This window comes from Cottoperca gobio, chromosome 17 (genome assembly GCF_900634415.1).
Source record: "Cottoperca gobio chromosome 17, fCotGob3.1, whole genome shotgun sequence".
In the NCBI taxonomy this organism is placed as follows: Eukaryota; Metazoa; Chordata; class Actinopteri; order Perciformes; family Bovichtidae; genus Cottoperca; species Cottoperca gobio.
This window is the reverse complement of record NC_041371.1, coordinates 18,398,018-18,409,030: the sequence shown is the minus strand read 5'-3', so window position 1 is coordinate 18,409,030 and position 11,013 is coordinate 18,398,018. Positions and strand designations below refer to the sequence as shown.

At 43.1% G+C, this 11,013-nt stretch overlaps 2 protein-coding genes across 2 annotated transcripts; both read left to right on the top strand.

Moving 5' to 3' along the window:
• The first annotated feature begins 1,717 nt into the window (after positions 1-1,717).
• psmb11a (proteasome 20S subunit beta 11a) lies at positions 1,718-2,653 on the top strand. The gene is made up of 2 exons (XM_029453390.1): positions 1,718-2,250; positions 2,347-2,653. Exons 1-2 carry the CDS (start codon positions 1,718-1,720, stop codon positions 2,651-2,653), a joined length of 840 nt encoding a protein of 279 aa, XP_029309250.1.
• Positions 2,654-3,008: 355 nt separating this feature from the next.
• Positions 3,009-9,937, top strand: psmb5 (proteasome 20S subunit beta 5). Its single transcript, XM_029453872.1, has 3 exons — positions 3,009-3,271; positions 5,163-5,469; positions 9,234-9,937. The coding sequence occupies exons 1-3, from the start codon at positions 3,017-3,019 to the stop codon at positions 9,515-9,517; spliced, it is 846 nt and encodes a 281-aa protein (XP_029309732.1). The 5' UTR covers positions 3,009-3,016; the 3' UTR covers positions 9,518-9,937.
• The last annotated feature ends 1,076 nt before the right edge of the window (positions 9,938-11,013 follow it).

Below are 11,013 nucleotides of genomic sequence, written 5' to 3'. Positions count from 1 at the left end.
AGCGTAATGCTCTAGTTGGTTTATAAGGTACTATGAGATCTTTAAGATATGCTGGAGCCTGACCATTAATTGATTTGTAAGTCAGGAGAAGGATTTTGAATTCTATTCTGTATTTTACCGGGAGCCAGTGCAGAGCAGCTAATACAGGAGTAATATGATCCCGTTTCCTTGTTCTTGTCAATACACGTGCCGCTGCATTTTGGATCAACTGAAGAGTCTTAAGCGACTTTTTGGGACAACCTGATAACATTGAGTTGCAGTAATCCAGCCTTGAAGTAACAAATGCATGGACTAGTTTTTCTGCATCATTTTGAGACAGGATGTGTCTTATTTTTGCAATGTTACGTAGATGAAAGAAGGCAGTCCTTGAGATTTGTTTTATGTGGGAGTTAAATGACAGATCTTGATCAAAGATGCCAAATTAATGCCATCCAGAGCTTCTATGTCATTAGAAAATGCGTTTCGGAGGCGTTTAGGGCCAAGTATAATAACTTCAGTTTTGTCTGTGTTTAACATCAAGAAGTTGCTAGACATCCAAGTTTTTATGTCCTTAAGGCATGCTTCAAGTTTAGCCAATTGATTGGTTTCATCTGGTTTAATTGATAGATATAATTGGGTATCATCCACATAACAATGAAAGTTTATAGAGTGGTTCCTTATAATATTGCCCAAAGGAAGCATATATAAGGTGAATAGAATCGGTCCAAGTACAGAACCCTGCGGAACTCCAAGACTGACTTTGGCTGTCATGGAGGATTTATCGTTAACAAGTACAAATTGAGATCGCTCAGATAAATAGGACTTGAACCAGCTTAGTGTGGTTCCTTTTATGCCAACACAATGTTCCAGTCTCTGTAGTAGAATGTCATGACCAACAGTGTCGAAAGCAGCACTGAGGTCTAACAAGACAAGAACAGAGACAAGTCCTTTGTCTGATGCCAATAGAAGGTCATTGGTAACTTTCACCAGTGCCGTCTCTGTGCTATGATGAACTCTAAATCCAGATTTATTAACTGGCTAATGGCTTCTTGTCATTTTGCAAAAAAGCCCTCAGGCAAAGCAAGTTCAGTATCCCTGTCGGGCCATATCTTTGACACAGCCACAGTATGGAAAGCAGGTTTGTCACAAGATCCTGCTGCTGGTGGTTGGGGCCTTTAACAGCAAAGTGAAAATGATGAGAAAGATGTGTATGAACGTGCACACAACTAGCAAGATGAATCTGTCACTCGGTAAAACATATACAGTTTGCAGAAAATGGCTTCTCTGGATATTACTTTCACAGCATGGAGGATAAAATATCACTTATGTCAACTCAAATGGTTTTAAAACATAGGTCTACATGTCTGTTAGTGTGTTTTTGAGCAAGGTGTCATATTTGGGAGGGCTATAAAAGGGTAACACCCTTAGACTTTCAGACCGTACATTAGATGAGAGTGAGAGTAGGTGGCAGCTTTACAAAACATAATAGGATTTGCAAGTTTTCTGACTTTGTTTGACCAGTTTTTCCAAAGATGGACTCTGGTTTGATCTGTGTTTAAGGATTTATTTTTGCATTCAATTCTCTGTATAAGACACTCTGATTTTCTAATGAAGAAACCGTTATCTACTGCATTACAGAGTTATGGCTTTGGAAGATATCTGTGGCTTTAAAGACATTCCTGTGCATCACATGTGCGGTCCTGCATCTCATTTTGAAGACTCAGCCACATGTTTTCACATGACTGATGATTACAATTTTGGATTGAGGAGACTAAAGAAATCTGGAAGAAATAGTGGGATCCCGCTGCAGTTCTTCATACCGACTTTGCCGAACTCTGCCCCTTTTAACCACAGACCTTCATTCCCTTTTTCCCCGGCCAACCGGTCAGTGACGGTCCGCAGGCCCTTCCCTCTGTCTCATGGAACAACGACCTTGGGTTTCATCTTCCAAGATGGGGTCATTGCAGCTGCAGACACACGTGCCAGTGCTGGGGGACTTGTTGCCTGTCCAGCTGTTCACAAGATTACCCCTATTCACTCCCATTTGGTCGTCACCTCCTCTGGGAGTGGTGCAGACTGCATGCTATGGGAGCGAATTCTGGCTAGAGAGATCAGACTCTACCAACTGCGGCACGGACGTTGCCTTTCAATACGCGGCACTGCCAAGCTCCTCTCATTTATGCTGCACCCCTTTAAAGGGACTGAGTTGTGTGTGGCTCTCACACTGTGTGGCTGGGATAAAGAAGCAGGTAACACTGACTGTGCAAAGAGGTCAGAAGACTCATCGTTTCTTACTGATCATAGCTCGTCAGCTGTTGTTAGCAGCCAAGATGTTACTGCAATGACCCATTCCTTGTCCCCTAACAGTGGCCCAAAGCTGATATATGTGTGCAGCGATGGCACCCGACTGCAGGGGGACGTCTTTTCTGTGGGCTCAGGTTCTCCTTACGCTTACGGAGTCATAGATGGAGGGCTGAGGTGGAGCCTGAGTAAAGATGAGGCCATCTCCTTGGCAAGAGAAGCAGTTTTCAGAGCCACTCACAGGGACGCCTACTCAGGAAACAATGTGGACGTCTTCCACATCACAGCCCAGGGATGGAGCCAAAGAAAGAGAGAGGACCTGAAAGAGGAATATTATAGAGACTTGCAGAGGAAGATGAAGATAGTGGAGTAAAGAGAAAGAGTAGCCAAATTATATGGTTCGGGATGAAGCAAAAATGTAGGGTTTTAGGGGGGCTAAAGTTTGGAAATAGTATAAAGTCAGCCACTTTATGCAGAGTGTATCCACTATTGTCAGCTAGCTAGAATAAATCTTTAGTTAATAATTCACAAACTCTTTTAGTATTATCAAATTGTTGTAGCCTTGAGATATTGTTTTTGTTTATCTAGGTGTTTGTTTGTCACAGCTTACACAGCGGTATATAATTTACCTGTAGGCCACATCGCAGCAGTAATTCTGCAGTCCGCCACAAACACAGGGGGCGCTGTGTGATTTTGCCACCATGACTCAATAAATTTTCGCACCCTTACCCGGCGGATGTTGCTTGCTCTTCAGACAGTATCAAAGATGGCTCTTGCTAGTGTGTTGAACAGTGATTGTGCGAATTTTTCATTTGATAATTGCCAACCTATTGGTTTTGGTTGTCGACCCGGACAGAGCGGTCTTGGATTCGACACTACGCCGGGAGACGGTCTCAGTTTTTCCGTTAAAAACCCGCTGTGTGCCGTGGACGAAGATGGCATCGAGAGGAAAATAGAGTTCCTGCATGGAACCACCACCTTAGCATTTAAAGTGAGTTAATTAGTTGCTAAGTGTAGCTCGCTGGTATCGTAAAACTCTAACGCGTTGTATTTGTTGTCAAAATAAACGTTTGATACATAATTCTGACGCTAAATATCTTGCTTGAGAGTTTACATAACGCTTACGTTACACCTCGAGCGGTTAGCATGCTAGCATGGCTACAAACCGCTTTCTCATTGCAGATGTTCACATAATGTTAGCTTTGGGATGATTTGTGTTAGACATTTCTGGCAATTAGTAAGTAATTAGGGCATTTCTATGTGTGGCCACACTTACTTTATAGGTGTCACAAGACAATAACTATAGCTATTTAGCTTTATTTGCACCTGCATGAATGGGAAAGGAGATGACAGTTCTGTAAACAGCAGCACTTGTGCAGCATCCACACATGGCTCTTGTCTGGTTTAGATAATCATAACTTTCTCAACACAATAGCATAATATGACTTCAATTTGTATTTTACATAATGTTTTATCAGCTTGTGTGCTTCTGATGGTACATGTGCTTTGTTTAAAATAGTATTGCAAAATACCCTCTTAATATAATAAAGTTTTCTTTAAAGTTTTCTTTTCATCAAGTTTAACATATCATGTCCATGATGGCAGACAGGACTTGTGCATCAAAACAGTTTGTTAAATTGTACGTATTTTACATCATTTTTCTACTTGCTCAGATTTGGACTTTGGGACATTTTATTTCAATCATAATAAACGATGCACCTATTGAGCCATTTAATATAAGATGGCAGGCTTTTACAACACATATGATAGGAAAGAGAAACAACATTTATACTTTCTGTAAATGTTGTTAGTTTTTAAGGCAGATGTCAACTGTGTGTTTCCATACTGTATGATATGCATAATATTTCAGAACCAGGCATACAATTCTTGAGGAGATTTTATTGTTTGGTTTTCCTATAAATGGTTAAACTTGAAGGTGCAAGTGTAAATATGTTGGTATCAGTCTTTACTAACTGATGAGTCATATTAGTAACTCAACATGAGTTTATTTAGCAAAAAATATAATAAACCACTATTGTGAAGCAAAAATGAATAATATCAACAAAAGAGGGAATAGGTTTCAACAAAGTTCAAGGCACACTGCTTACTTGTGCTACAAAGATTTAAGCAAGCCATAAAACAAAACAATTAAAGTTAGTCCAGATGCTTTTACCTTGCACTGAAAGACCGGGTGGATACTGTTAGTGTGACTATTATCAAGTCCTGTGAAAACACTTTCCCAACAATGGAATCTTGCTACTAACAAGATAATGACTGAATATATGTTGTGCCGCAGAACACCATTGTTATCTGAAAAATATAAAGAATGCACACAACACAAAGAGCCGAACTTTGTGTGATGTATGCTTTCATTACAATGAATACAGCCAGCTTTTCCACTCACTCAGGTTCATGTGCAAAGCCCTGTAAATACTGAACCACATCCCTGCAGTTGCTTTTGGTCTCTTCAGGGGATTTGTTGATAAAAAGAAAAGATAAAATAACACCAACTTTATCCCTTAATCCCCAAGTGCCGGTAGATGGAAACCTCCCCTGGAGACATTTCCCTCCGACTCAAATCTGTTGTCTTCCCTTTAGTACTGTACAGCTGTAGTGACTCTGTTCAGAGATGGAGGATTTTGTAGGGAAGAGCAAAGGTCTTCCGTTTTATCCAGCCGCTTTCTGGCCGAGCTGAGCCATATATTGTATCTGTGACAGTTGTAGAGCAGAAGCACATTTCTGCTTTGTTGAGACAGAAATAAGAGTTGGCTAATAAGTAATTAAACTGTACATACTGATCCATCAGTGGCTGCTCTGTGTGTGTGTTCCCCTCCTGCTGCACTGAGCTTCATTAATGTGTTCCCCCTGCTGTTGCCTTTCAGTTCCAGCATGGAGTTATTGTAGCGGTGGACTCTAGGGCCACAGCGGGCTCCTACATCGCCTCGCAGACGGTGAAGAAGGTGATTGAGATCAACCCCTACCTGCTGGGTACCATGGCTGGAGGAGCTGCTGACTGTAGCTTCTGGGAGCGCCTGCTGGCCCGCCAGTGCCGCATCTATGAGCTCCGTAACAAGGAGCGCATCTCTGTGGCGGCAGCCTCCAAGCTTCTTGCTAACATGGTGTACCAGTACAAGGGCATGGGACTCAGCATGGGAACCATGGTGTGTGGCTGGGACAAGAGAGGGCCAGGTAAATGCAACAGCTGCATGTTTACATACAGCCCATTTCATGTTATGGTCAGCTGCCAACTGTGATGTATTTTTAGATGTTTTGTATATATTTATTCAGTTTTAATTGTACTTTGGTGACAGGTAGGGTTTGCTGTGTTATATCAGATTTAAAACTTGACACAACACTAAATCTAACTTTTTCGTCTTCTAAAAAATAATACTTAAAATGATTAGTTGAAACTAATACAGCTTCACAATATCGTAGAGCCCAAGGTGACATCTTCAAATGTTTTGTCCCACCAACAGCCCAAAACCAAAATATATTAAGTTTACAATGATAAAAAAACGCGGCAAATCCTCACATAAAAATATTGGCCATTTTGCTTGAAAGATGCCTTAAACAATTAATCAGTTATCAAAAGAGTTGCAGAATACTTTTCTGTCTGGAGAATTGGTTAATCTACTCATTTAATCTACTAATTCTAATTATCTTAAATGAAAACAAGATTAAAGATTTAGATTCTGAAAGCGACTCTCTTGATGGTCTGTGGTTTCACTCCAACCTCAAGGAATTTAGAGTTTTTTTTTGTCAGTTGTTCGTATAAACTTTCTGAATGTTTTATATAACTAAATCAGTTTAGTATCTTCCTCCGTGAATTACCACATTCCATGCATGCTATAACGATCACTGCACATTTATTTGAAAATACAGTGTAATTCAGTGACGCACTCAAACCTTCTGAAGCACACATTAAAGGCTCGCTCTTGGCACTGTGATCTCCACTAATTAATTTTTGATCCACTCTTTTAAAAACAGTGTCAGTGTTTTTAGTGATGACGGACCGGCCATATGCTTTATTTTATGGCATACATTACTTCCTAAACTGAGGTTAAACTTGAGTGGTTAGCTCTTCAATATAAGGCTAAATGTACGCCCTTTTGTAGAGGTGTAATGTTAGGCAGTTAATCTTTCTTTATATGAAACAACTGACTATCCACACTTGATAAAAAGAAAAGAAAAAAAAAGATTCTTCAGTTTTCCATGTCAGCTATAAAATGCAATGATCCTTTGTGTACAGAACTGTCAATTCATGTGATTTTCCAGTTGCATGTGCTGCTTGAGTTCCCCACTAGATGGTACTGCAGCCTCTTATGCTCTGCCCCTCTGTTTTTACCTTGAGCTGTGTCTTTTTGATGCCGTGCAGTGTGAGGCCGTACATCACAGAAGGTGTGCTTAAAGAGGCCGCCACAGTGACACAGTAATGGGAAATCGATGAGGCTGGGACTGCGGGCCAGCAAGAGCGCGGCGGTATGATGGACGTTGGGTCTCAGCCCCGGACAATTGGGTCGCCTGCATAATGCCAGTACACCCGCTGAGACCGATGCCGGCTTTGTGTGGATAGCAGAATGGGCCGTGTGAACAATGACTGGCTGCCCGTGTGCCAACAAACGTAAATGACACGTGTTAAATCCTGGGCAATCAATTGGGGAAATAATGATCCCTGTGTAAGTTCAATAGGTGTGGGAGCTTTGCCATAGCCCCCCACAATGCCTGTGATTGAACTGAGAGGTAAATGTCATGTAAATGAAATCAATCGCGATTAGGTGGGAAGCTCATTAGCCGGCTACAATCATGTCAAGAGCACTTATTCCCCTGATGGAGTGTCTTAAGCTGCATGCAAAAAAAACCTAATAAAATCTGTGTTGAAGAGCTTGTCAAATACGACTATGTAATAACATTAAATGTTATGACACTTGTAATCAGTGTAGCGTTTATGCTTGATAACTCAGTATAGGCCTGGCTTTCGACAGACGATCCTCTGCGTAGCCCCCTCTACGCCCCCGCACAAGAACTTGAAGGCTTTGCTAGATGGTGCTATGTGATTTAAATGGGATGCAGCCCCCATGACAACAAAGCGGGACAGTGTATGATATGAGACCTCGTCAGAGAAGACCCATGTGGCAGTCAGTTTTACAGCCACTCCCAAGAGAGTGATGTAATATTTCCCCCCCCACCCCCTCTGTTCAACTGCTGCTCTCTTTTTTACTCCTGATCCAGTGGTGAATTGTAGTGGAAAGGACGGATGACAGAGAGACACTGACCCATTTGATGATAGTAGCCACCCATCCATCGCACTTTGCTCCTCACCTTCCTCTAAAAGCTGTCCGTCCAGACAGCTGCACCGGCCACCGTTATATAAAGAAAAAAAGTCCCCTTTAAGCACCTGTCAGTGGATTGACAGAGTGGAAGGAGTCTCTCTTGGCCGCCACTGCAGCAATGCTAAACTATCCAGGCAGCGTCCCCCACCCCCCCGCTTCCGCTTTAAGTGGGCCTCATGAATCTCACTCCCCCCCCCCTTTTTTTCTCTTTTTGTTTTCGCAGCACTCATCATCACCTTCGTGCTTTTCTGCGTCAGTGTTTGAAGTGCAGAGACTGTTAAGCGATATGGCATTGGGCTCTACAAAGACCCAGGTGTGTTTGTGGAAAGGATTGGAAGTGTTTTTTGGTGCTGCTCTTCTTCTATACTTGGACCTACTAAAGAGTCCTCATGCACCACCGTCAACTGTGCTACTCGACACAAGAGGCCGCTTTTACAAACCCTCTTTCTCTGCCTGTTATGTTTTATACGAGTTCCTTACAGTTTTCAAGAGGAACAGACAGACAGGTCTCAGAATGGCAAATTACACCCATGCATAGACAGCCAGTGGATGATTATCATGGCAAGCTAACGACAGGCTGAGGAAGCTGCAATTTCCCGGCTGAAAGCAATGGTAAGCGTTTTTTTTTCTCTTCAGAAAAGCAATTGGCTCTCTACCCCTAACAGACTTGTCACCAGTCTATGTGAGGAACACTGCAAGCGAGGATGTGCAATCTGAGTTTTTTTGAAGTGTTTTTTAAATGTGGGAGATGAGCAATAGCAGTGAATATTGGCCAATTTTATATGCATGTCCCTGCCTTTCTCTGCGCAAGTATGATTTTCACAGGTTTTGCTTTGTGAAGCGCTATAAAAACATGCCTTTTCGCAGGCTGTCTTTTTACCATCTGCAGGCTGGCTGTGGGCGAGCTCACAGGCTGGTGCTAGTCACCCGTTCCACGTCACTCTGGGACCAGGCCTCGCAAGTGTGTCATGGCGCGGAACAAAATGTCTCATGTGTCTGCAAAGCGTGGTGTGGAGCAAACTGTCCATCACAGGTCCATCAGAGCATTGTGGGTCTGCAGTGCACGTTGGATTACACGTTTGTCAGGTTTGGTGTGGTGAGCGTGTGTGTGGAAGGATATGAATGTCCTGAACTCGTCTCTTGTCCGCAGGATGTGAGCGCGCTGTTTCTTTTGGTCTCCCTCTTGAGGTGCGAGGTGCAGTTACCTGTGCAGCTCGGGTTGCGGGTCGATAGTTAATTTTTAGCGTGTTTGCAGGGATCAATAAAGCCCGGAGCAGGGCCGCTGTGCAGACAGGGATGCGGCCCGTGCCTTGTCAGCAGGTTCTGTGGCCGGCTTCGTTTTACTTGAAGAGGATGCAGCTGTTTATATCTGCCAGTCTTACTTCACTTGGAGAGATTGCAGCTGTTCATATTCTCTCTCTTGAGGACATTGTGTGTGCGCCCATACAAGTTTATGTGTGTTTGTTTGTGCCAGAGTGGCGGTATTAGATGTACACCATCTCAGTTTTCCAGACAAAGCTCAACACCGGAGTCAGGAGAACGGAGGATGCTCTTGTATCGAACACTTCTCTCTTTACAGTTTCCTTCCATCTCTCTTACCTTCTCTTTGTCCTTCATCCCCAGGGCTGTACTATGTCGACTCAGAGGGGAACCGGGTGTGTGGCGACTTGTTTGCCGTGGGCTCAGGCTCCATGTACGCCTATGGTGTGATAGACAGCGGTCTGCGGCAGGACCTGACCGTGGACGAGGCCTGCGAGCTAGGCCGCCGCGCCATCTACCAGGCCACATACCGTGACGCCTACAGCGGAGGGCAGGTCAACCTGTACCACGTCCACAGCGAGGGATGGACCAGGGTCTCCCAGGAAGACGTGCTCATGCTGCACCATCAGTACAAGGATAAGGCATAGTCATGAAAATCAAGAGCTCAGAGGGGACCAGGAAGTGGGGAGAGAATAGAGGGGAGGGGGGGTGTTAGGAGTTTATTCTAGTATCTAATGTTTAAATTGTTCTGAAATGTCAGTAATGTTGACACATGAATAAAAAAAGGACTCATCTGCTGATTTGATTTCCACTTATGTGACCCATTTTGACTTTTTGCTAGCTTAAAGCTTTATATTGTACATTTTTAACAATGTCGGCGAGCTCCACTCACTCCGCACGGAGTATGATTTGAGGGGCTGCAGCGAAGGAGCCAATGACTCAAACATGCGTTAATACAGTGTGGGAGTAGTGTGGTGCTTGCCCTACATGTGTACTTTTAATTTGGATCATACCCTGGGAAACTAAATCTTCTTTCTCAATAAAAACCTGTGATGTTCTTTTTTCAAGAGCCTTGTTTTTATTTACTCGTCATGTAAATGTATAGTGTTGTCTCCTCATCGCTCTTTGATGTAGTCATTTTGCCACGGTTTCTGTTTACATTCCAGTCATCTGTTCTCCCAGCTGTTGGGACCTTCATCCAAAGCCTGTTTTGTCTCCTCCTATATGTTCTGCATTTATTAGCGGGGAGTAGCACTGTCTAAATAGAACTATTTAATTGCATACCACCAGCCTCAATAATTGTGCCTCCTGAGTTGTAGCAGTGTGTTTTCTTGATAATGTTCCCTTGCTCAGCTCACGTTGCACAAATACGTCTTTTAATTGGAAGGGGAAATTTATTCTTTAATTCCTCCACGACACATTTAGCTCCTCAATGCGCAGTGTTGTGTGTGTTTCACTATGTAACGACCTGCGCAGGCAGTGTGTGCCCCTCCGGCGCTTTTTATGGTTGGGAATAAACACTAATAAAGGGGATGGGGTAGACATTTGAAGCTAGTGCACTTTCGAATCGTGGTTAAAAACTAGTTTCACAGGTGACTAGTTTGCAGATGGAATAGAAATGGGATTCCAATAAATGGAAACGAGTGGGTCCCGTCTGCGATGCTGCTCTTAGTAAATGAAGTAATGGGAATAGCATCAATAGAAGCAGAACCTGACATAAAAGTGACTATGCATGTGCCCATGGAGATGCTGAAATGGAGCAAATGTGGATCAAAGCATTAAGACTTTGTAGAATACGTAATCCCATAACCATCCTCCTGGGTGAAAGGGATTGTTCATAGTTAAAGTAAGGTTGTATGTAGTACTTATCTATAGTCGGTGTATCTACAGTAGATGACAGTCGACATGCCCCGGGTTTGGAAAAACGGACAGGAGTACTGGCACTGCACAAAGCAATGTAATGATGTGAACAGGGGCAGCAGCCACATAAAGAAAAACACATCTGCTATGCTGTATTTATACTGGGGCTTCAGGGAGTTGAAGCCGTTATATCCATCTATGCTATTGTCATATCCACCAGACTCCATTGACAAAAGCAGTCCTTGCACCTCGCTGTGTTAGTGTGACTTTGGTGTTTTAAAGC

What these genes read in the sequence shown, in the direction of transcription:
- psmb11a (XM_029453390.1), top strand. Translation starts at nt 1,718, where the DNA reads ATGACTGATGATTACAATTTTGGATTGAGGAGACTAAAGAAATCTGGA. An exon ending in AACACTGACTGTGCAAAGAG is followed by an intron (nt 2,251 to 2,346) that starts GTCAGAAGACTC and finishes GTCCCCTAACAG; the next exon opens with TGGCCCAAAGCTGATATATG.
- psmb5 (XM_029453872.1), top strand. Translation starts at nt 3,017, where the DNA reads ATGTTGCTTGCTCTTCAGACAGTATCAAAGATGGCTCTTGCTAGTGTG. An exon ending in CCACCACCTTAGCATTTAAA is followed by an intron (nt 3,272 to 5,162) that starts GTGAGTTAATTA and finishes GTTGCCTTTCAG; the next exon opens with TTCCAGCATGGAGTTATTGT. An exon ending in CTGGGACAAGAGAGGGCCAG is followed by an intron (nt 5,470 to 9,233) that starts GTAAATGCAACA and finishes CTTCATCCCCAG; the next exon opens with GGCTGTACTATGTCGACTCA.